We start from the raw sequence: 25,009 nt of genomic DNA, 5'->3' as shown, positions 1-25,009 counted from the left end.
AGGAAGGCAGAGACGAGGGGCCATCAGTGGGGTGGGTTGAACCGTGATCCCTGCAGAGTTGGGACCCCTGAAGGCAACACGTGTGATGAAATTGGGGAAACCCTGGTCTGCGGAGGGCGAGTGGGGGGTGCCTGCCTGAGCAGTGGAGATGCTGAAGTACGGTATGAGTCCTGTCGCCTAGGTTTAAAGAAACGAGGTGATTACAGATACAATGAAGAAACAAGGGACTAACAACATTGACTGCAAAGTTTTGAAAAATAACTTCTAGAAGTGAAAATATAACCAATGAAATTAGACACTCAACGGATAAGATTAAAAGGAAAATTGGTCATAGCGATTATGCAGAATGCCCATAGGGAAACAAAAACCTAAAAGACTCTCTTACATAAAGGATAAAGCATAAAAAGAGCTAACATACGTATAAACGAGCTCCAGAAAGAAGAACTGCAGCAGAGAGAGCTGAAAAAGTAATGGCTAAGGATAAATTACTGAGAAGGATGGAAGATATGAATCTCCAGTTCAAGAAGCCAAATGAATTAGAAGCGAGAGAGGTACAAAGAAATCGCTGCCTAGAAACATTGTATAGGAAGAAATGAAAGAACACCGAAGACCAGCAGATGCTTACACGTGGCCGGAGAGAGAAGACAGGTTGATTCAAAGGGCCTGCCGTCAGCCCGGGGGCTTTCATCAACACCCTTCCCAAGACAGGGGCAAGAGGAGGACGTTTCAGAGAAACCAAATATTCACTACCAATAAATTCTGCTGAAACCTCTAAAGGGTGTACTTGAGGAAAAAGCAGAATGGTTTCAGAAGGTTGAAGAGGCAAGATGAAATAGCGAAGAAAGTGGTAAATACGTGAGTAAAACTAAACTCTGTGAACAGCCATATTTAATATGGCTAAAAAGAACTAAAACCTGTGAGGGTGCAGGTCTAAGGGGTCTCCAGGTACAGGGAGCACAGTCTGGGATGCAGAAAGAAAACAGAACTCCTATTCCCATTTTTAATGCTTTGCTGCTGTTTGAAGGTGTTTTTGTACACGTGTGCAGTTTAAAAGTTTACATATATGTAAGCACACAGGTGCACGTAGTGGATGTATGTTCCAGCCGCTGGTCTCATTCTCCATGACTCCACAGCTGACCCTTTTAGTCCCATTTTCCAGCAATTAGCAGTCATTTGTCTCACACAGTGACTGTCAATCTTGGATGCACATTACAGTCGCCTGGGTGGGCTTTAAAGTGTCCTGCCCCACCCCTGACGTCTGAGTTCACCATCCTGGGGTGTCCTGGAGGGTGTGGAAGCGCCTCAGGTCCTTCTAAGTGTGACATCGTCCCCACCAGGGCTCTGGGCGAGGGGCTTATCCAGGTGTGAAGCTGGTGTGTGTGGAAGCTCCGCCCAGGTTCTTGGTCGTAGATTCGGCAGGTGGGCTAGGAAGTGCTGGCCCAGGTGGTGTGACCCTGAGTAGCGGCATTTCTGAGTCGCAGGTTTTGCATCTGGAAGCTGGGCTGCCCTGTTGTTTCAGGACACGGAGGGAGGGGTGTGTCAGGCACCATGCCCGTGTGTGGCACGCTCACAAAAGGTTTTGTTTGAATGAGGAGACGAGTCAGGACGATCCTGCACAGGACTATTGTGAAGATTACGGGCAGGAGAGCCCTGGGTGGCAGAAAACAAGGCCACGCAGGTGGCTGTCCCTGTCACCTGTGATTGCCGTGCTCAGGTGCCCTGTGACCGCAGGACACCAGGGTGCCGGCCAGGACAGGGCTGGCCGCCTTCCCGTGGCGGCACTGAGGTGCGGGTTGTGTCTCGTGCCAGCGGAGGTTTTCAGGGTTGGGAGTTCTCCAGAAGCTGTGTTTCTCTATCTGGTCTTTACCTGTTCTAACTGCTGACCCGCCGTGGACCTTCCACTATGTCGTCGCCAAGTCCCCGAGCCCCTTTCCTCCTCGTGTGGTCCCCCGGCTGTCTGGTGTCCACGGGCCCCTTCACTGTTCCCCTCCTTGGGCCTCTTCTTCCCGTCCTGCCTCCCCGACACTCCCCCGCCGCCCGGGCTTCTGCTCCAGCCCCTCTGCTCCCACTGACAGGGAGGTGGCCCTTGCCGAGGAGGGTGCGTGCCCCTGGAGGGGACAGGGCCGGCTGGGACCCCCGCCCGGCCTCTGACGGGGCTGCTCGTCTCACACAGGCGCCAGCCAGGAGCAGAGGGACCAGACCCGACTCCACCTCCGAGAGGGCTCCCTGGAGCAGTCAGGACTCTCCTTTGTATTGGTTTGTTTACTGAACTTGTGAAATAGGCGACATGTACAGAGTTAGACGCAAATACTGATGACTAAGACTTCACTGGCCAAGGGCCACTGCTCCGGCCTGGGTGTGCTCTAAGTGTTTTTATTCCAGCAGAAGTGGTGGCCATCTCCGTACAGACTGGCTGGCAGTGGAGCCCCAGCCTTGCTCAGTGATCATTCTTGGGGTCTCATTTATCTGAATCCCACCACGTAGGCTAAAGCTCACCAGAGTAACCTGTTCTTGGATTTGTTTCCAGAGAAGCAAATGACAAGGGATCGTGTCGCTCTGAGAGGATGAACACCCTAGAAATGGCAGGTTGAGCCAACGAAACAGGCCCGGTGCCGCTGGACCTCTGGCCCAGCGAGAACCGAGTGAACCGAGGCCGCCCCTGCTCCTCCCCTGACGTTTGCAGCCTCGCCGAGGGGGGGCCTCATCACCATCATCACAGAGCAGGGAAGGGGGCACCAAGGGTCCACGGAGGAATGAGAAGGATACTTAGGTTGTGCTGTGGAGAACGCAGCCTGCAGGATACACCAAGTAGGTTCTGAAGAACAGCAGCAGACAGACGCAGCACGTGACGATACTAAACACTCAGGGCCTAACTGTGATCCCGTCACAGTGTGTTCCACGTTCACTGGTGGGAACTCGCGGGTTGCTTTAAGCATACGACTGACTTCCTTCCCAAAAGCATTTGCTCAGTCTCAGACTTGTAATTTTACAAACATAAACCCGAGACTGGTTTTAATTTAGGAACAACCAGGATCAGACCTGTCCCTGGGGGCTGAGCAGTGAACTCAAAATTAACCCCCTGGTGTGGTCTCTGCCCGGTTCCCGGCGACAGCAGGTGTAGTGAGAGAATCTGCCAAGAAGGCCTGTCTACTAACTTGCTCTCCCAGCGTCTGCCAAACACTGTAGTTACTGGGAGAACACTTGTTCTGAGAGTTCGTATCTGCATTTCACTCGGTGATTCACGCTGTGCTCACATCCATGGAAGGCCTGGCATCTCCTCCAGCCCCATTTCATTTTTGCTCACTTGAACTTTATTTTCCCTGATGCAGAATCACAGACTAACCTCTTATTTGCAGAACAGAAACTGAGGCTTGGGAGGGGAAGAAAATGGCCCACAGTGGCACGAGCAGACCAGGTCCCCGGACCCCGAGCCCAGGCGCTCCGTGGCTGCAGGCCCACGTTCCGTGACGGGCTCAGAAGGCGCCACGAGGAAACCTGGGGTTACGCGGCTGGCCTCTCATGAAGTCGTGATTTCCTTTTCCAAGCAGAGCCGACCACTTGTTTCTGTTTGAAGCCAGTGGCCTGTGTCCCTGAGCACTGCGGCCGCAGAGGGTGCCATCCGAGTGCGGATGAGAGCAGGAAGCAGTGCAGGGACCCCTGGCCCCCAGGCTGGACTCGTGCAGCGGCGAGGTCGGCTGTGGCAGCCCTTGACCGGACGCCCTGCGGACCAGCGCGTGGGGCAGGTGGCAGAGGCTTCCGTGTGACTGGAAGGGCCGCAGGGAGACGGTGACCCCAGGGCCACGTGGGTGATTCAGACCCACGCTGAGCCTGGAGCAGGAGGGCGTGGCACAGGGCCTGCCTCTTGCAGCTGTCCCAGCCTTGGAGCTGTGTTCCTCGTGGGGACACCCGCCCACCTGCTTCATCTCCCAGAGGAAGCGCTCCCCCCTCGGGTTGTGTGCCGTCTTCCAGGCGAACGTCTGTCTCTCCCGGGCTGTGAACTCCCCGCAGCCAGGGACCAGAGGCTTCACGTCTGTCCTCCCGGCACTGCTGGTGCACACGGGTGGCGCCGACCGTGTCCGCGGAGGAGGGAGTGGCGGGCAGGCCGCACGGATGCGCAGACTCGCTGGGGCTGGCGAGGCCGGTGGGCCGGCGTGTCCACGTGGATTTCTGTCTTTGGTTAGACCGGGAGACGGGCCTGTTTACTCCTATTCCTCAGACCAGCAAGGCGTCCCTGGTGCGCAGGAGACTGCCCAGCCACGGGGTCCGCGGGCCCCGCTCAGGACACGGGGGGCGGCAGGGCGGCAGGCGGCGGGATGCCCGCCCACTCCAGGATGTCTGCGCACAGGGACTCCACGGCGTCCAGCCGCTCGATCTGCACCAGCTTGGTGAGCAGCTCCGGGATGCTGTAGCCGGCCGTGCTGATGCGGTCAAAGAGCTGCAGGCCGTCCGTCATGCCCCCGATCTCGTCCCGCTTGAGCCCGAAGCTCTCGGCCAGGTGGCGCCACGTCTTCACCACGGCCTTCTCCGAGTTGTACGTGGCGCTGAGCATCCGGCTGGTCTTCTCCAGGCAGTCGAACGGCAGCTCCGTGGGGCTGAGGCCTGTGCGACAAAGGGCCACGGTCAGAGATCGGCAGAAGCGCGACACCTTCGAAAAGGCTTTCTAGACTCTTTTTTAAAACTAAAACAAAACACAAATGCAGAAAACCACACAGAACATATGCTGAAGGCGAACAACTCCCGGGACACTGCCAGCCACACGTGAAGCCCCTCCATTCCCCTGATCCAAGCAGCCCTGTCGGACGCCCTCTAGGACGCGGTGAGCCATCACCAATGCCTTTGATACGGGCCACCCTTAGTCAGGTGCCCCTGCCGGTATCAGGTCCCTTTATGGGGACCACGGTCACCTTCATGAACGGTGCTCCGAGGACAGCCTGGCGTGGGTGTCATCTGAGCCAAGTCACTGCCAAGTCAGTGGCCTAGCGTTCCTCAGACCCCGCTGTACGTTAGACTCGGCCAGGGGCACTTAAAAACGTGTTTCCACTTCTGGAAGATGCAGTAGACATGCTCTTCCCTCCTCCTCCTGGTAGCACAGCTGAAGACCCGGGACACACCCACAAGTACAGACAAAAGCCCATCAGAAGTCTGCTCTCTCAGCAAGAAGAAAACACTCGGACGGTAACTGCCTTCTTACAGCCAGACACCCAGAACAGCCCTGGTCCCACTCCCTCCGAGGCCAGCAAAGCTGAGCGGGAGCCTGGGCGTCCACCCCCAGGAGGCCGTAGCACCAGGTGTGTCGGGAGGGCCAGGTGGGGACATGGGCTTCCTCCTCATCAGCTGGTAACAAGCCTCCCCGCCCCCATGGTGTTGGTGGAGGCCACTCAGAGGAGCAGGTGCCCACCCGCACCCCCATGGGTGTCAGCGAAGGCCGAGTGGGAACCCGCACATCCACGACCACCTGGTGGTGACAAGAGGTGCCCCTCCCCCGCACAGGTGTGTCAGAGGAAGCCAGCTGCACAGAAGCTTCAAGTAAGACCCTGAGTCTCAGAACATCATGTAAAACTTCAGGCTTCCACCGAAACTCAACTCATCACGACCAACAACCAGGAAGACCTCAAATGAGTGAAAAAAGACAATCAGTAAATGCCAACACTGAGAGAACAAGAGATGTTGGGACATCTGACAAAGATTTTAGAGAAGCCGCGATAAAAGTGCTTCAACAAGTAATTACAAACATATTGACACTTGAAACAGATAAGAAAAAATAGAAAGGTTAACAAAAGAAAGTATAAAAAACCAAATGGAAATGTTAGAACTGAAAAATGTAATAATCAAGATTAAAAGCTCAGTAGATATAGCAGAATAAAGAGGAAAGAATTAGTGAACTGAATAGCAGAACAGAAATTACCTACCCGAACAAGAGAGAGAAACTTAAAGTCACAAGAGCCAAACCCAGCCAGACGGCTGGAGAGGGTCCCCGGGAAGTAAGTGCCCCCTGGCCCTCCGCTTACCTTCCACGACGCCACACACGTTGGCATACACGTCCAGTATTTTCTTCCTTCGACTCTGAATCTACGAAAAAAGGTGAGTATTAAGTTTCAGAAAGCGGGAAAACGGCAGCAAAGGACCTAATCCTCCACCTCAGTGTTGCCGGGCAGCCGCCTTCCCCAGTTTCCCATCAGAAACGCTGAACCGCGTCCTGGCAGGAACAGCTGTCAGATTCGCAGAAGGAAGCCTCTCCCCTGGGTCACCCGGCTACGGCGCCCTCATTGCTCACAGGGCCTTCTTGGGCTCCACTGGACATTCAGACTCAAAGACGACCAGAGGCCACGTCTGGCCTCGGTCTGTGTGGCAGGACGGACCTGGGTGCCCCAGCCTGCGGGCGGGTTCCTGCAGGCACGGAGCCATGTGGCGCTCTCCTCTCCAGAGCGGGCGGCTGGGGGTGCACACGAGGCCCTCAGAGCCACCATCTCTTGGGATGACCCCACAGGCCCCCTCCAAGGGTCGCTGAGCTGGGCAGCCAGGGCGCATCCTTGTCGGGAGTGACCCCGAGGCTGCACCTCGGCCCCCGCGGCGCCCGCCCGTTCTCTGGGCGGCAGCCGCATGGGCGCGCGTGCGTCTTGTCTGGGTGGGTATATTCCACTATGTTTACAAAGGATGTTGCTGTCCTGTGCTTTCCAAGCCATTTAAACCTTCTCCTCTTGGTTTCTTATTTCTCCCTTTCTTCTGTAAAGCTGCATAATAAGGGAACTAACTTTTCTGTCCTTAATGCCTCCTTTTGAACCTGTCTCCTGGCGGGGCTCGTGGGAGGAACCCCGGACTCAGCAGCGCCCGTTCAGCGGAGGGCGGCGTGTCTGGGGGCCGGGCGGGGGCCTCACCCCGGCCGCCTTGGTGGCGGTGGCCGCCTTCTCCCTGGCCAGGTGCACCAGCGACAGCAGGCACAGCTCCGGGGGGCCCTGCCCGTCGTCGCTGTCCAGGCTCCGGTTCAGCAGCTGCTCCTTCTCCGACGAGGCGTCGTTCTCACTACGGAGACAGGGTTAGGGTTAAGGGCGCCCGGGCTGGCCGGCCTCACCCGCTGCCCCAGCAGTGGCGCCTGTGGGCGCCGACAGCTGTCCGTGCTTTACCGAGCGGCTCTGGGCATGGGACTCGAGACGGAGAGACGCGGCTCCGGGGCCTCCCCACCTCCCGGCCGTCCACACCCGAGTCTCCACCGAGTAGACGGGGTCCCGGGCCGGCGCCGCACCCCACAGACGCCTGGAGTTACTGGAAACAAAGCTGAACACAGCCTGCGCCCGGGGACCCCCTCCGACGGGGGCGGGGTGGGGGCCTTCGGGACCCCCCACGGGGGGCAGGGGTGGCTCACGTCACCCCCCTGCCCCCACCCAGCCCGCGGCCCTAGCCACGCTCTCAAAATCACTCCACGCGGACGAAGAACAACATTCTTCCGTATAGGCACCCTGCTCCCCTCCTGTGGTTTGGCTGAAGATCGATTTAAAAACACAGAGCCCTGTGTTCTGGCAAGTGGGTCACAGAAGCGAAGCCCCGCCGCAGCGCCACCTGGAGGTGCAGGACCCGGAGGCCGGCGCAGACAGCAGGCGGGGGCGGCGCGTGCGGCCTGGCGCCCCTTCCCGCTCGCACCCCCGAGGGCCCGCCTGCGCCCGCGCTGGGGGCTGCCGCGCCCGACTCACCTCTTGGCCGACTTCGCCGGAGCTGCCGTCAGCTTCTCGAATTCGTCCTGCTCGGAGAACATCACCACGCTGTCTGTGGGGACGGGAGAGGGTCGGGGGAGGCGTCAGCGTCCGGCCTCCCCGGAGGGGCCGCGCGCGCCCGGCCCTCAGCCCACGCCCTCCCGGACGCCCGGCCCAGGGGCTGCCCCCAACCTGGGGCCTCTTTCTTCTCCTCCTCCTCGCTCACGGGGGCTTCTGGGCTCTTCACGGGGGCGCTGGGGCAGCAGGCTGCGGGGGACAGAGGGCGTGGGCGGCCGGCTCGCGTCGGGGTGGGGAGCGATGGGGGGGCGGGCGCAGGGGCGCGGGGGCGGCACCTGGGGCGGGAGGCCTGGCCTTCAGGATGTAGAACATGATGATGAGGACGAGGGCGACGGCCATGGTGAAGATGGTGGACATAGCGATGACCAGGGCCGTGGCCAGGTGTCCTTGGCCCGAGAGCTCTCCTGCGGTCGGGAGAGAAGGCCGTGACTCGGGGCTCGGGCGCCCCTGCCGCTGACCTTCCCGGGGACCCTCGGGATCCAAAAGTCTGGCTTCGTCTGAGAACCGAGCCCTAAAAGTCCACTCCGGCCCCCTTGCCGGCCAGCGGCGGCAGATACCCAGGTTGCTCCCTGGTGTTTGCTCTCGGTTCTACTTCTTTGGGGACCCGGCAGGTGGGTGTGGAGAGAAGGGGGCCCACGTGCTAAACTGTCCTGAAAACAGTTCAACCCAAGCTTTTTCCCAGCAAGAGCCAGGGTGGAAGCGTCGCCTCCGAGGGCCGAGCCTTGATACCCGGTGTGGCTCCAGCCTCTCCTGCAGCCTCGGGCTCCGTGTGCCCAGGGCCCAGGCAGAGGTGTGCCCAGGCTGGCACGCACCTCCTCTGCACGTCTCCCCAAAAAGGGGAGACCCGTCCTAATTCTCTGAGGGAACCAAGCAGGATCCGGGTACCCAGGCCCCCGGACCCTGGAGGGAGGCCGGCCCCTCTTTGTTAAAAGGCACTAGAGCCGGTAGCCAGGCGCTGCCCCTCCGGGTGGGGTGCATCTGGGTGGTCCTCATGTTCTCCTTTCCTCTGTGCTGGTGCCACCTCCGTCCTGGAGGAAGTGAGGTCCAGAACTTCAGCTAAGTTCCTGCCTTGGTGCTCTGTGTGAACGCAGGGGTCAGGCTGGTGGGCCGCGTGCCCTGGGATTCTGAGACCTGGGCCCTGAACGTGCTTCCCAACCGGGCAGCACGGGAACAGTGCCCAGTCTTGCTCCGAGAGACACCAAGGCCAGGGCCCTGCAGCCCCCCAGCCTTGAGGGCTTGGGGGTGAAGCACAGTTACTGGAAACAAGTATTGAAGTGTCAGGTGGGCAGGTTCATTTGAAAGCCAGCAAGGCTCCCCGAGTCAGGCCCAAAGCCCAGGGGGCTGGCCTCCCCTCCGGCTCCCTGCCGCGCACGCCCGGATCACCAGCGTGGTCCAAGGGGCCCCGGCACCCGTGGAGGGATCGGCTCCCCTCCTTGCAGAGAAAGTTGCTAACTTCCAGCAGCCGGGGCCCGAGCGCGGCTGTCACGTGAGGGGAGTGATCCCAGGTGGGGAAGGTCCCGTCCTGATGACCCTCCTGCCCCCCCTCACTCTCGGCCACCCCTTGGGGCCGGCACCCTCGCCGCCTTACCTTTGTGGGCGAGCTGGGACGGGGACAGGGTGCTACTGCCGGGCGTGCGCAGGAAGCTGGCAGAGACTCCCGAGACGGCTCCCACACCTGTGGGGACGGCAGTGACCATGGGTCCCTCGAAAGGACCCGGACGCCCCAGCCTTGGAGACGGAGCACAGGCCACGGGCTGAGCGCCCCCGGCCCCAGGGATCCAGAATTCTCGTGGGGAAGGGGCTGGGCTGGGGGGCCCCTTCACCTCTTAGAGCTCATGACAACCCTACAGAGTGCCCTGACCTCGCCGGCGTTGTTGCTCCTTACGTGGGCCACACGGGTTCACAGCTGCTCAATCCGAGGGATTCAGACTCGGTCTCCACGAGCACCCGTGGGGAAGAGGGAAGCAGGTGTGTGCCCCTGTGTGTTTGGGGGGAAACACCTGAGGGATTCTTTCCATTGCATCGAACAGGGACGTACTTGTAATACTTTTTCTAGTTATAAAACGAATACATGCTCGTGATTAAACATCTGGAAAATATCGGAACCCAAGAAAGAAGGGAAAGGATCACCCATAGCCTCATGGTCTAAAGTTGACATTTTGATGTATTTTCCTCTAGAATTTTCCTCTGATACGTTTTAAAAATAGTTGTGACCAAACGGTTTAAGAACCGAGATGAGGTTTCCTTCCCTCAAAACTGTGATTCACAAACTTGGTTCCTTTGTAAACGGTGTCGCAGTCTGATTCTGGGGTCGGTTGAGTCAGCAGGGGTTTGTTCTGTTAAATCGCCCAGATGGTAGACCTTCCTTAGGTCAGACGTGAGCTTTGTGATTCGTAAAGAGGATCATGTTTTAATAAGTTTCCTCCTGGGCTTCCCTGGAAGCGCAGTGGTTGAAAGTCTGCCTGCCAATGCAGGGGACATGGGTTCGGGCCCTGGTCTGGGAAGATCCCACATGCCGCGGAGCAACTAAGCCCGTGAGCCACAACTACTGAGCCTGCGCGTCTGGAGCCTGTGCTCCGCAACAAGAGAGGCCGCGATAGTGAGAGGCCCGCGCACCGCGATGAAGAGTGGCCCCCGCTTGCCGCAACTAGAGAAAGCCCTCGCACAGAAACGAAGACCCAACACAGCCAAAAAAAATTAATTAATTAATTAAAAAAAAAAAAAGTTTCCTGCTGTCTGGCTTCTGTCTCTCCGGGTCCGGGGTCATTCGCGCCTCGGGTTTGCCTGAGTGAGGACAGGTGCGCGGGGCCCCCATGTCCACAGCTGGCCGTCCTGGCCCTGCAGGACCTGGGCAGCTCTGGAGGCGGGCGGGTGGAGAGGGTGGAGGCTGGGAGGGACGGGCAGTGGGGGACTGGCCCCGAGTGACCACACTTCTGTTTGTTAGAAACTGAACTGTGCCTGGAGACCCCCGCGGTGGGGGAGGGGGGAGGACACGCGGTCCCCGCAGCCCGGCCGGGCCTCTGTCCCCCTGGGCAGCCTCCCTCGTCCGTAGAACACCGCCGGCTGCTCAGATGTCCCAGGACCAGAGGCACCTCCGCTGGAGATTTCGGTTTCTGCAGCCCAGGGCCTTCACCCCTTTGAGCTCCCAGCCTTTGCCCTTCGCCCTCTGCACACGGCTGGGCAGCCCCTTCCCCACGCCAGGCTCGCGCCCAAGGTCCCCACCACTGCCGACTACTGGCCCTCGGGTGAGTCCTAGCTCTCCCGCTGAAGGGTGGGGCCGAGCGGTGCGGGTGGCCGCGGTGGGTCTTTGCATCCTCTCCCGGGTGGGCTCCTGAGTGCGTCCAGGGCCTAGAGGGACGTTCCTTGGCCTTTCCCCCACCCACCAATGTCCGACACATCTCGTGACTGAAGCGAGATTTAAACGGCATTGACTTCACCATCTCTCCTGGGGCAGGGGGGGGGGGGCAGCTTCAAGCACCACCCGATTTCCTTTCAAAAGCAAATAGGTTGCTGGGAACCAGGCCATCTAAGGGGCTTGAGGCAGCTGAAGCCGCGTCTCAGGAAGACAAATCCCCGTGGGCTCTGCGTGTGGGTGTTTGTCGTCTCTGTCTGTTCCTGTCCCTCTCCGCTGGGCTTGCCCGTGCCGCTGGTGACAGGCTTGGGGACACAGACGCGCCCAGGCCTGTGGTCTAGAGAGAGACAGCCAGAGCTGCCGGCGGCTGGACTTAGGAAATGCCTCTGCCCCCCCGACGGGAGGGGCTGGCACACAGTGACCACATCCCCTGCCCCGCAGGTGCCCGCCCCCGCCGGGTGGCAGCTGGGCCTCTGCGCTGATTCACGACACCCCCAGGGGCCTCCAGCTGGTGTTGCCTGCACAGCCCTGGGCTCCTTGCTGATCTTCAGTGGATCAGACAGACTGTTCCGGGCACATCGAGGGGTGGGCATGTCTGTGGGCGGGCGCCCTCGGGACAGCACCACCGGGACCCTGCACAGCCGAGTCTCCGAGTTCCCGCCCCAGGCTCCGCTCTGGTCCCACGATGACCGACTCGGCACCAGCACCAGTATTTGGTGTCGAGAGGTTTCTGTCCATCCAGCGCGTGCCTCCCGGGTTGGCTCCTGAGATAAGAATGTTCCTCGGGGTTGGGTGGTCGGCGCTCCGTCCCTCCATCCACAAGGGAGCGAAGAGGAGGCGTTCTGTAACCGGGCTGAGGCGAGGCAGGAGACCCCAGAGGAGAGCAGGTGTGTCTGCGTCTGGGTCCGGGTCTGCTCGGCCCTCCGCTGAGTGGGGGTCGTCCTCTGGGGACTCTGAGCCCCAAGCGCGTGGCTGAATGAGGCCACACCTCCACGCCGGGGTTGGGGGGCGCGGGCGACCGGAGTTTCTGGGGCCCTCGGTCTGTTAATCCACAAGCTGTGAATACACAAGTTTGTATCAGCGTCCGGCTGGGATCCTCCATGTAGGGCACAGTTTGGATTTTTAGGGACGATTGATGGATTCGTACGGCTTCACGGGGTGGCCCCAGTGCAGACGCTGGGGCAGCGGCGGAGCATCAGGGCCTGGCTGCTCTCGGGGGACGCAGCTTGGAGCCCACGGGGGCTGCGACAGGAGCAGGCGACAGGTGTGCGCCCTCCCGGCTGAGAAGCTCTGCCTTAAGAAACAGCTGGAATCCCGCCGCTGGGGCCAAGGCTTCACCTTCGAGCGGCACCACTGCTGAGCAGAGAGCTGGCCCTGGACCGGGCACCTCGGGCACCTTTGTCCCCACAATGCTGGACGGGGGTCGGGGTGTCCGCCTGACGGACGAGGAAACTGGGCACAAAGTCAAGGACCTTCCCAGGAGTGGAAGCTCATCGCGAGGCCCCGCCCTGCACTGCTCCGCCCGTGCAGAGCGGCCTCCTTCTTCAAGGGCGGGCACTGCACGCAGGGAGGGGGCACACCCAGGGCTCGGCCTGCAGGACGGCTTCCCGCGGCCTGGCCTGGCTGGGCTGCTCCAGCACTGAGACGTGGGTCTGTGTCACATGCCGCCCTGGGGTCCGTGCCATGCTCTCTTTGATGTGGTCTGTAGGATCCACTGTCCAGCAACCAAGGGTGTCAAGGGGCTGGCTTCACGGGGGTCCAGCCCAGGCGATCACATCCAACCAAAGGCTGGAAGCAAAGGGGCTCTGGGCCCCCGACCGGTGGGACCCAGGCATCCAGCCGGCGACCCCGGGGACCTGACCAACTCCTGGCTTTCCCGGGATGGGGCTGCTGGCAGCCCTGTGAGTTGGTCACAATCAGCCTTTCTGGCCCTGTCTGCTGGCCCCTGAGCAGGAGCCCCAGATAAAAGGTCAGCGCAGAGGAAGGTGCCGACCCCAGAGGTGGAGCCCACTCTGGAGACCCCCTACCCAGCAGGCTCCACTCCCCACGTAAGCCCACAAAGCCTCTCCTGGCTGCATCTCCCCATTTCCCAGAGGGACAAATAGAGGTCAGGTGACTTTCAAGGTCGCACAGAAGGACTCCAGGTCCCCTGACTCTCAGCTTCCCTTCCTTGCTGGCCTCCTTCAGGGCTGGATCCTGCAAACCCACTGGGGGCCCGGCTGGGGGCTGCTCTTGAGATAAGCAGTTAATTACGGGCTGCGGGCCGGAGGTTACGCGCTCATTGTCGAAGTCTGCTGGATTCGGGGACTCTGCTGTCTTTCCCCATGTGATGGGCCACGTGTTGGAGGAGAGGAGGGGCTGCTTCCCGGGCTGAGAGCTCTCCGGCTTCGGGGTGGCTAGTGGGGTCCCTCCCGGACGAGGACACAGGCCCCGTGAGCTTTCAGATGAAGGCCCATGGGGAAGAGCTGCATGAATCCCAGGTTACACAGCAAAGAGCTTTTTCTCAGTAGGTGGGGGAGTGTCTGCCGTCTTCCGAGATAGGACTTCATCCCAAAGCCCCCTGGGATTGAACTGTTTAGATTCCCCAGCAGAAGCCACAGAAGTGGCAGCCCAGGCCTCTGGACCTCCTCTAATTTGTGAATTAATTAGCATCTGGCTGGGTGGGAAAGCTCAGCTTTAAAGACATGCAAACTGTCCTTGCCAGGTTCATCTACTTAAGGACTTTGGAAGGGAGGGAACGCCCTCCCACCGCCCAAGGCACCTCCTCCAGCCGATCCCAAGGGCAGGAGTGGTGCCACTCTCTCCTCTTGCCCTCCGCCCCTTCCTCCTGGTGCTTTCAGGAGGCAGGCCCTTGTTCTAGTCTCCCTGACAAGATATTGTGAGAAAGCGGGGTGGGCAAGGCCTTATGGAGAAGCAGGAGGGCAGAGCCCCAGTGCAGACCCTCAAGCTCTCTGGAATGGGAGCAGCGGGGCCGCAGCCCAGGGCCGGACTCCCACTTCCCTCCCAGCCGTCCCGTCATCCATCCGTCCACCTGTCCCACCTCGTTCGTGTCTCCCGACCACAGACCTGAGAGGCCACACACCGCCTTCTCTGAAGCAGAGATTCCTGGACCTTCCTCATAAATGGACGCCCAAGAACGTCAAACCAAAATCAGAGCAGGAAAGAAGCAGCCCGAGGTGAGATTCTAAACTTGAGAGACTCACGGTTACTGCACGTGCTTTGTGATCACTCCTCATATTCCCTTGGCCTCGTCTGGTTTATAAAACACATGTGAGAACTCACAATTGCTGAGCCCTTTGCAGCACTCAACAAAACACCTTGGCATTGTGGGTATTTGCAAAGATCGCGTTTGCAAAGATCGCGAGAGATGGATGGTCCATGTTACGGATGAGAAAACTGAGGCTCACAGAGGTGCCGTGACTGATGCTGACCTGCATCTGACTCGTGGTTCTGCCACTGCAACCCTGCCCCGCCCCACGGACCTGCAGCCTGCCGGCCAGCGCGCACATCATCTCTGTGCCCTCACGGTCACGAGCCAGGGTGGGACGCTCCCGCGTAACGCGAGGTATCGGGCTGAGCCAGGACCGCTGCCAGAGCGCAGATACTCACATTCCTTGGTGTTGGGGGGCGCCAGCAGGCAGGAGTAGCAGACCATGCCGTAGATGTTCCGAGGCCTGTTCTCCAACATGTAGTAGCTGCGGGGGTGTGGGAGGGGCGGAGAGAAGACAAAGCAGACAGGTGAGCAGGCGTGAGCACGGCGCGCGCTGACCACTCGGCATGCCCGCCACCAAAGCCGGACACGGGGGAGGGCGGGCAGGCCCCTCGGAGGAGGAGCGCCCCTGCAGCACGGGCACAGCCTGCAGCCTGGCAGCGTTACGGGCAGGGGTGTCCAGGAGCCCCTGGGACTCTGGGACCTCCTGGACCACACGGACGCTTGCTGACCGAGACCGAGCCGGGCTGGCCGGAGGGCATGGCAGCAGCAGAGACCGTGGCCACGTCTAGAGCGGTCAGGGCAGACGGCCTGAAGCGCAGCCAGGTCGCGACCGAGAGTCCCCCGCTTTCTCCTCAGATAAGGACGCCTGGTGAGCCCACGCTGTGGCCGCACCCACTTAAAGAAAACGTCAAGGCCTTCAGGTGCGGCTGCCCGCAGGCCTTCACGCCCAGTGATGCCCCACTGATGTCGGCGTGCCAGCCGGGACCCTGCAGCCCGCGGGGCCCTCCACGAGGGCCGAGTTCCCTGCAGGCCGCACCCCGGGCCCGCCCAGGCCCCCTCACCTCACCCCCGCCACCGCAGGCTTCAGCCCCTCTCTGGGCCCGTTTCCCGTAAACACACGCGGAGCCATTCGCCACATGGTGAGAAGTCACTGAACAAGTGAGCTGCTGCCAATGTCTTCCCTAGTTCAGTTCAAGCAATGAAAACTCCTCCCCACCACTGGACCTGCCTGCGGTTGTTTTTCAATCTCTTTTTTATTAGCCGTGCCCACCCCGGCCCGTGACGGCAGCGGTGAGGCCGGAGGGGTCTGGACTCCAGCCCCCGAGAGCTGGACAGTTACCAGCACCGTGATGATCGTAACCGCCTGCCCTTCCTTAGGGCCCTTCATCCCCAGGTCCCCGCGCATCCTGTAAACGTGAATTAACCGATCGCAACACACCCGCCAGAGAAGCCGCATCAGGCAGGCTCACAGTTAAGCTCTCAGACGCACGTCTGCCGTCTCCAGAGCCACCTGCCGGTGCGTCTGCTCCGGGCCGGCTGGGCCAGGGCCCCGGGGTGACCCCTCCCCTCCAGCCCAGCCGTCCTGGTCCCCAGTGCCCTGTGCTGGGTGCTGCGGGGGAGGCGCGGGCAGGGATGGGTGGGGCCGGGGCTCCGGCACAGAAGCTGATGGGGCCCCAGGGTGTCTCATGGGCCTTCCTCCCCTCCGGGCCCGGCCACTGGCCCTGGGCATGGGCTCTGCCTAGGTGAGACCCTCCCCCACCCTGGCCCTCCTCCGTCTTCCTGGCACACAGGTCCCTCCCGGGGAGGCTCTCTGAGCTCTGCCCCTGCCTGACGAGGCTCCTGGGCCAAGCGGTGTGATGAGCTGAAGGCCCGGCGAGAAGCAGGTTCTCAGGGTTTCTGGCATGTTCCTCCAGGAGCTGTCAGGGGCCTCCTCCTAACTGGGCCTGCATTCAACCCCTCGCTGGTCTCTAGCACCTGCTGCGCACAGAAATTTTCAGAAACGTTAGGTTTTTCTCCTTGGGGTCACTCAGCCTGTCCTGGGCGGGACGGGGGTGAGGATGCGGCTCAGCTGCTTCACTTCCCTCCACCCGAAGCTGGCTGTTCCCTTCGGGCCCCGTGGCCCTTTGCCTTTATGCAAAGGTCAGATTGCCTACACTTTGGTCTACACTGTGACTTTCCCCTAGTTCTTTTTTCTTTTTGCTCCTGTTCTTCAAGGGTTGATTAAGGTGAGGGGCCCAAGACAAGACTCGGTTCATACGGGGCCTCTGGAATCTTCCTCCGAGTCGACGGGGTGTAGCTTCTCCCCAAGGACTTCCTCCGCTCGGGGCTCCTGGGCTAGCGGGCGCTCCCTTGCCCCCCCCCGTGCTGGCCGGCAGAAGCCACCACGAACTTCACCCCGTCCTCCCTCTGTCCTAGGAGGCCCGGCAGGGAGTGGCCGCGACCAGCGGGAGCTTGTCGTGGGGAGGCAGTGAAATCCAGCCTCTCTGCGTGCTTTGTTCCCCGGCCTCTGCACAGCCTTTCTCACAGCAAAGCCCGTGGACGGCTCCTTCTGCAGCCGGGGCCCAGCCGCCCGCCGACACACAGCGCCTGCCAAACCACAGGCAGGGACACGGCCACGCAGATCCCAGGATGCACTCGCAGGGCTGAGCTGGGTCGGAGCGGCCCGGGCGAGCCTCACCCACCCGCTTCCTGCCCGACGACGTGGAATCATCCCATCCAGACCACGAATGTGCAGGTGACTCCCAGGTCGGACCTGAGCTCCACACCTGCCTCCATCCACGTGTTAGGTGTCCTGGTCTGGACACTACGACAGCCTCGAATTCCACACACCCCTCCTCCATCTCCCCTCCACCTCCTGCACCCACGTCCCAGCAAGAGGCGTCACCACCCTCACGGCTGGCTGGGCAGGCATCCCACACGACCCAGTCTGCAGTTCCGTCACCAGAATCTTCCAGCCGCTCTAAAGGCTTCCTCTGCCTCTGCTCCCCCCGCTCCCACGACTCCCCTGCCCTGGTCCCGGCTCTGTCTCTTCCCCAAGCGGCCCGGTTCCTTGTTCTGGACGCAGCCCGACAGCGCCCTACGCGGCCGCAAAGTCCGCACGGGACCTGCAGCGGCACCAAGTGAAGACTTGCCTCATCAGCACCGTCTTCCCTCCATCCCTGCCCCCTGCCCATCCCCACAGCCTTGCCTGCACCTTCCGCTTGGCCACAGGGACCACAGCCCCACGGCCCCTTGTACTTTGTCCTGAGCATCTGCCTCAGACAGCCCTGTCCTCTTCCTGGCCCCCGTCCCCAGCCACCAAGGAGGGTCCTTCCTGGACCCCTAGACGACTGGGCATGCCTGCCCCACTGGGCTGCAGTCACCGATTTTCCACTGCAAAGAGAGGAAAGAAGTTCTCCTCTTTGTCTCACTACTACCCACCTGGTGGGCTCTCAAGTCAGAGGTTTACGAAAGTAAGTGCAGGAGCTGCTACGCTAGGTTGTGACTGTCAGATCCGATTCTCACACCTGGAAGCTCTCAAAGTAAGCTGAGGTTTTGCAAAGAGCATTATTTTCTTCCCAAGGTGAGCAAGGCCAGGTGTGAAAGCTTTTCCTCGGCACAGCTGTAGTTAATCCTCGAAACTGCATTTCTCTCGTGAATTATGTGTCTGCACCGATAAAAACCAGTCAAGGCAAAGACCTAGGAAGTGTATGTTACGAGGGACTGATTCCAGCCACCTAAAGTCAAGGTCCTACTGAAGTTCTCTTGTTCAGGCAGTGTCTGCACAAAGTCCTCAGCAATGCTTGTGTCACTGGTGGGAAAACCTCGATTCTGCTTCTTCCAATATGTTCGTTTTGGTGGGCACATAGCAACACAATAACCTCCATAACTAAATTAAAGGCTGGCAGCTACAGAACTTTTATTCTTATAAAACTTTCTAAAAGAACAGCCTAATATCCTCCCTGGGTGTAGCTACCTGTTTTTTTGCATACTGAGAAATAATGTTCCCCTGCTTTCTTTACCTGTTTGACAAATATGTTTGGATCGTACTCTGTGTCAGGGATGGGGATGTGGACTTCAGGCAGATACATGGCCATGCAGGTCTGCAGCTCAGGAGGCGGGTCTGAACCGAAGGCCGAAAGCTGCAGAGACTTGGGGTGGGGATGGTCACCAGCAGGGGGATGGCAGAGGAAATGGATGCTTCCCAGCATAAATTTGAACTAAGATTAATTTCTGCAAGCTTAAAATATCTCCCTCATCTTAAAGAGTCTTTCACTTTCAATCTGTCTCTAACTCGGAAGATCTTTGTGCACTTCCCTTTTTTTATAGACTAACGTCCACTGCTCTTGTTTGCGTGTAGTCTTCTTATTTTCTATCTCCTCTTAATTCAATACAGTGATTCCAGGTGGGAGGGGCAGGCAGATAACAAGCGACAAGCCGGCTGCGAAATATGGTGCATTGTTCACACTACTGCTGCTATGACCACCGCCATCATCTCCATCATCACCATGACCACTGCCATCAACACCATGTCCATCAACATCACCTGCATCACCACCATGACCACTGCCATCACCTCCATCATCACTTCTATCACCTTCGTCATTACCATGACCACCTCCATCACCACCACCTCCATCATCACCTGCATCACCACCATGACCTCCATCACTTCTATCACCTCCTTCATCACCTGCACCACCACCACCTGCATCATCACCTGCATCACCACCACCTGCATCACCTCCGTCACCACCAGCTCCACCACCTCCATCACCTCTACCATTGTCACCACCACCAGTGGCCTTCACCACTGCTCTCAGTCTCTATCTGCAGCCCGTGTGAGCACAGGTTGGGTGGCCACCAGAGGGAGGTAGTCACTGGGTGTCAGGGCTGTACTTTCCTTCTCCCAAGGGGAACTTGCTACTGTCTTGTCTGTAAGAAGGAAGACTCTTTCTGTCTTTTAGGCTAATTGTACTTTCACTTTGCTTTTTTGGGAAGACTTTTGACACATAACAGAATTATGGTGGAATTACAGGCACCATATATCTCAAATATTTCTATTAGTAGCTTTTTACACTAAGTTTTTCCTAGAATACTAAAAATACCAAAAATAATACATTGGTATGGAATCTTGGTTTTCTTTCCTCCAGAGCATTCCACATGTGTTGTCTCATTGAAAGTATTCAACAGATCTCCTTGATTTGAGTACTCAGAGGTGCTATGATGACGATGTCCACTTAGGGACACACACGTGGAGCCTGGGTGGGCAGCCCATCCCGGGGAAGGTGGAGGGAGGGACCCCGACCCTGGACATGTGCGCCCCGCTGATCCGCAGGCCTGGCTGCCTGCCGTGGGGCCCGGGGCGGCAGAGGAGGTGGGGCGGGGCGGCCCTAAGCTCACCCGGGCAGGCAGGGCCCACACTCGGCGTCGTGCTCCGTGTCCCCCGGCGTCAGCACCGTGGCCCGGAAGAAGCCCTCGCAGTCCTTGTGGCGCCGGCAGATCTGGTAGCCGCCCTTGGAGAACTTCTCCGCGGGGCAGGGGACGCAGCCGTAGTCCTCGTCTCTGGTGCCGTAGCCGCAGGACTGGCCAGGGACGGGGACACAGGTGAGTCAGCGGCCGCGCCCGCCACGACCCGATGGCGGTCCCTCTAAGCCCTCCTGCCCCGCGGCGCCCGGCCCCACGCTGCCGCTCCCGCCGGTCCCGGATAAACTCAACCGGCCAAGCCGGTGGAGCTGCAGGCCTGGGCGCCCGACTCTCGGGGCTGCGCGAGGACCCCAAATACCGCAGCCGCGTTGGGGCTCCCGGAGCTGAGATCATCGGCGTGCAGCTCGTCTGGAGGAGGAGAGGCCGCGTCCAGGCCGCCAGCCACGCGGGGCAGGACGCCGCGGCCTCCGGCCACACCCCGCCACCCAGGCCTGCGCTCCTTACACTCCCCGGCGGGCGCGGCGCGGGGTCTTACCAGGTAGGGCTCCTCCCCCGGGCCGCACGGGGGACACTCGTGGCACAGACCCGCGGTCTGGTTGTAGAACTCGTTCTCGCCGCAGGTGGGGTCCTCCGCTCCGGCCCAGCATGCCAGGGACGCCTGCCTCGAGTAAAGGGCTCGTTTCGCCTCCACGCGCCCTGGTAGCCGCCCCCCCGACTCGGGTTCTACGTCCGGAAGTTGTGGCGGAAGGATCTGGCGGGGCCCTGCGGCCCCCGGCGCTGATTGGACGCCTTCGGTAATGACCAGGCAGCCCCCGCCCCGCTGTCGGAGGCTCCATCCCAAACGCTCCACCCCAGGAGCTCCCCCCACTCCCCTCCCCACGGGCCCCTACTCCTGGGGAGCCCGGGGGCTTGGCTTCCCCAGCTCCGTGGCTGGCTGCAGGAGCGCAGAGCACGCAGCCGGCGAGGGGAACTCCGAGCAGCGGCCACCTCGGGCCCGGGGCCAGTCCGCGCTTTGCTGGCGCCTTGGAGAGCGCAGTGAAGGGGGTGTGTGATCGCCTGTGTCGCTGCCACACAAACAGGCCGAGAAGGACACGGCTGGTGAAGGGCACGGCCGGGTGGGAGCTCCCACTGGAACCTACCCAGGTGCCCTGGCCACTTACCACCAGGATGGGCAGCCAGGCCATCCGTGTGCCGCCTCCCCTGTGGGCCATTCTCTCCCGAGGGGTCACCTGAAAGACACACTTCATCCATGCGGGGGCTGCAGGCGAGGGCTGCTCCGGGACCCCGGCCCACCCAGCCCCACCTTCACTGTCCCCGGGTCTGAGGGCCTCCCGGCAGGCGCAGCAGAAATGAATACACCCTAAAAGAAAAGGCAGGTTTTAAGCTGAGCCCCAGGCCCCTTGGACGGCCTCCACCCATGGCCCCCATATTATCGTGCCCTCCCGGGGAAAGAGCTCCAGAGAGGAAGGGCCAGAGCCCACTGAGGGCCGGTGCAAAAGCCCAGGGTGACGGCTACTGTCCTCCTGCTCGGAGGGTCTGAAGAAGCAGGTCCTGATCCTCCAGCCACGAGGGAGCCCTGAGAGAGAGGTCAGAACCCAGACCCCCCCATCGCCCCCGCTTCCTGCCGCCCCTGCCCGATGTGAGCTTCCTCCCTGGCACCCGTTGGAGCCATTCAGAGCACACTTGGGTCCAACCCTGTAGTTTTACTGTTGAGCCAGCTGAGGCCCAGAGAGGTCAGGGGCTGGCCCAAGGCCACACAGCTGCCACATGGACAGGGCGACCGCAGCCCGCTTCACCAACCAAACCAACGCCTTGCCGTTATTGTCACTTTTCCTTTTTCAGGATCAGAGGCCTGTGTTTCCGACGCACAGCGATTTTACCTGGGAGCCTGGTGCACGGAGCGATGGTGGGCTCACCTGGGCTCCTCGTTCCCCAGCAGCCACATTCGGGCCACTGCTGTCTCGCCTGGACACGGGGTTTGAATTCGTGACAAAAGAACACACCCCGTTCTGACTCTGGCCTGTGGGAGGAGCTTCCAGAATCAACCACCGACTCAAGACTCCGGTCAGCTCCTCTAGGGAAGCCCCCAAGGTCACCCCCACCCCTAGTCCCCTGGGCGACCACCGTTGGTCACGGAAACCCACGCAGAGACGGAGCAGATGCCTCGAGCCATAGCCCTGACGCGGGGACCCACTCCTGCTCCGAGGACCTCGTGTCTACAGATCAGGTTCCTCACGGCCCCGGGAGAAAAGCTGCCACGAGCTCACTGTTCGAGAAAGTTGGGGATCGGGGAAGGGCGGGGGCAGCCGGCGATGCGAGACGGGCCTTCTTCTCTAAACCGCCAGGACTCTGCTCAGTGAGACTTCTGGGGAACACGCACTTTCGAGAGAAGCACCCCCACACACACACGTGGCCGGCGGCCGGCGCGGGGCCTGTCCTGGGAACTCTGAGTCCACCCGCCTCTCACCCTGGCGGGCCGTCCGAGCGGCCCCGTCGGCCTCCTGATCCCATGCTCCCCACGCGAAGGGGGTCGGTGAGGTCCAGGCGGGGCCGTGGGTGTCAGTGCTTGTTCATCACTCTCACAAACGCCATCCCGTGGGCCACCGGCCCAGCGGGTGCAGGGCAGGCTCGGCTCCCCAGAGGCGGCTCCGGCTGGTTTGTAAAGCTCCCCACACACAGGGTGGAAGCAGTTCTGCAGCAACAGCCTCTGGCTTTTCAACAAAGACTTCTTGGCAGGGAGGGAGGAGGGAGGGGTGACCGCGGACTGAGGGAGGTTATGGGGAGCGACCCCTTTCCACGAATTAGGGGCGGCCCTGTGAGCTGTGTGACCAGGAGGAGAGGCAGGACGGTTTGGGGAGGATGCCCCGCCGACCCCAGGGAGAGACACGGGGACGCGGGCAGGGCCCTGGGCTGAGATCTTTCCGGATCACTCCCCTGTTGGCCTCTCACCCCAGTAACATCAGGTGGCTCTGGGGAGGGGCTGGTTTTCCAAAATCTATTGAAGAGACACAAAAAGTGCCTTCCCCACGTTCCCACACACAGTCCTGCCCTCAGAACTACGTTTACGGTTGAAAACACCAAGTGGACGAGGCTAGATTAAAGCACCAGCCACCTGGTGGTGAACTCCTGGATGTTTTCCTTCCAGCAAAGAGCAAGCTGGGGCAAGCGAGGGGACTGGGTCTGCTCCCGCCAGGTGGGGAGGGAAGGTGCAAACAAAGGCCGGAACTTAGGAACCGGCCCCTGGGTCAGCCGGCCTGGGTCAGGACGGTGGGTTTCCCTTGCCGGCAGCCCTGGGGCCCTTCCAAGGACAAGGCCGAAGGTTTCTAACTTAACTGACTTCTAAATATAGCTGCACCTGGGAGGGCTTCCCTGTAAACCTGAGAAGGGCCGGGCCGCAGCTCAGGGCCGTCCAGGCTCCTGGATGAGCAAACCCTCAGACTGACGCAGAAAGCGAAGCAGAGCCTGTGGCTTTGGTTGCATTTCCATCATCAACCCCAACTGCCCAAGAAGGAAGGGGGTCAGGAAGGGAGGCGAGGGCAGTGCCCGGTCAGGAGTGCAGCCCCGAGGTCTGAGCCGTCACAGAGGGTGGCCCTGCTCCAGCGGCGCCTGGGAGCTGGTGGAGCCGAGTGGCTCCCCGTCGTGACCCCCGGTTGTTTTCACTTTGGGGGTCCCCAACCCTGTGCAGGGCAGTGCCCTGCCCCCCACCTGTTACCGACTCTGAGCCCGGTAACCATGGCAGTGGTGGGGAAATGGTCGGGGGCACGGAAACACCTCCTCCCGTCAGCCGGTGGACTCGGCCGTGGGGATGGTCCGGTTCAGGGTCAGCAAACTGCCCCGTGAACCCAGCCGCCACGCTGTCCGGCTCCAAGAGGCCACAGAAGGTCAAACGCATCAGGCCTGAACCCTTGGTTGGGGCCTTCCCAGGAGAAGTTGACAAAGCATCTGGTGATTTGAGTTGAAAGTTTAAAATGAGAATCCCCTATTTTCATTTGTTAGTTTCAATTGAAATAATACTCAGAAAATAGATATTCTTGCACACATAGAATAAATATAATGCATGCAACATGCATTAATCTTTGACCACTTCTGACTTTTCTTTTGAAGGGTCACTGCTAACACAGATAAGCATGCCGAGCTATTTTGAATCTTATCTGGGGCATTTGTTCTTCTGCAGCAGAATCCAGGAAGGCAGGAAAGAGCGAGGAAACTGGTATCTTGGACATTTCTGTTCACATCTTCTATGTCACTCAGCCTTTCCTGTTTGCTTTTATTTTCCTACATATAGACCAGTGACGATGGCAATTTTTTCTGAGGTGCTGTGCACAGCCGTGGCCTCAGAAGATTCCCTAAACACCAGCAGTATTATTATTGTCTGTCAGCCCCTGTTTGGGCTTCTCAGAAGCTACTTCATATTCAGCAGGAGCTTGTGCATTTGCTCAGCGATAGAAGTGGGGCTGGACCCCGAGGAGGGGGCTTGTGAAAATAGTGTGGCCAAGATTTATTCATCCAGAAAGTTCAGAGGGAGGGCAGTTATCCTTGTCCAAACCTCCTGCCATAAGATCTGTGCTCACAGATTCATTTCTACTTCATTTAATGCTTCACAGCTGAAAGGACCTTGTAGCAGTGATGGGCCTGGTGAAACTTCAAAAAAAAGTCCCTATTTTATTGCCTTATCAAAATCGAGGGAAAGCATTTCCAGGGTGAAATCAGGAAGGTTGTTTTAACTAAAATACATCGCTTTAAATTACAAAAGGGAAGTTTTTCTAGGACTCTTATATAAACATAAACATGAAATTTTGTTGAAACATAATAGCAGCTGCTCTCCAGCACTTAAATATGCAGGCCATCCATCCACACCATATCCATCCATCTGCCCATCCGTGATCCAACCATCTGTCCATCCATCCATCCATCCATCCATCCATGCAATATTTATTGAACACCTACTCCAGACCAGGCTGAACCACAAATTGACACAATCCCTGCCAGGTGATGTCCCCCAGTTTGGTGGGACCGTGAGATAGACACTGAGAAGGGGAACGAGCAGTGGGTGCCATGGGAGCACGTGGGGTGTCATGTGTGGGGAGGTCAGGAAGGCTGCCCCCGGCCCAGAGAAGGGAGCACGGCCGGGCGTCAGCCAGGAATCGCCCTGGAAAGGCAGAGGGCTAGGAGGAGGGCCTGCAGGCTGGGACCCGGGAGGGCACACTCGCTCCAGGTCACTGCTCTGTCCTCTTGTCTCAGCAGCAGACAGTGAGTCATGGCCTACACCGCGTT

General features: G+C 59.8%; 1 protein-coding gene across 1 annotated transcript in view; it reads right to left on the bottom strand.

The window, feature by feature from the left end:
* Positions 1-363: 363 nt before the first annotated feature.
* The window catches only part of EDAR (ectodysplasin A receptor), a 56,954-nt gene continuing 32,308 nt past the window's right edge, over positions 364-25,009 (bottom strand). The window contains exons 2-12 of the mRNA XM_036873959.1: positions 20,896-20,964; positions 20,271-20,393; positions 19,712-19,893; positions 14,725-14,810; positions 9,352-9,438; positions 8,039-8,167; positions 7,878-7,952; positions 7,686-7,758; positions 6,876-7,020; positions 6,009-6,069; positions 364-4,599 (exon numbers count right to left, since the gene is read on the bottom strand). Coding sequence (XP_036729854.1) covers positions 4,277-4,599; positions 6,009-6,069; positions 6,876-7,020; positions 7,686-7,758; positions 7,878-7,952; positions 8,039-8,167; positions 9,352-9,438; positions 14,725-14,810; positions 19,712-19,893; positions 20,271-20,393; positions 20,896-20,946 — 1,335 coding nt within the window. The 5' untranslated portion in view covers positions 20,947-20,964 and the 3' untranslated portion in view covers positions 364-4,276. The remainder of the gene's footprint in view (positions 4,600-6,008; positions 6,070-6,875; positions 7,021-7,685; positions 7,759-7,877; positions 7,953-8,038; positions 8,168-9,351; positions 9,439-14,724; positions 14,811-19,711; positions 19,894-20,270; positions 20,394-20,895; positions 20,965-25,009) is intronic.

Source organism: Balaenoptera musculus, chromosome 13, assembly GCF_009873245.2.
Source record: "Balaenoptera musculus isolate JJ_BM4_2016_0621 chromosome 13, mBalMus1.pri.v3, whole genome shotgun sequence".
NCBI lineage: Eukaryota > Metazoa > Chordata > Mammalia > Artiodactyla > Balaenopteridae > Balaenoptera > Balaenoptera musculus.
The sequence above is the reverse complement of the archived record's forward strand: the minus strand, read 5'-3'. Positions and strand labels throughout refer to the sequence as shown.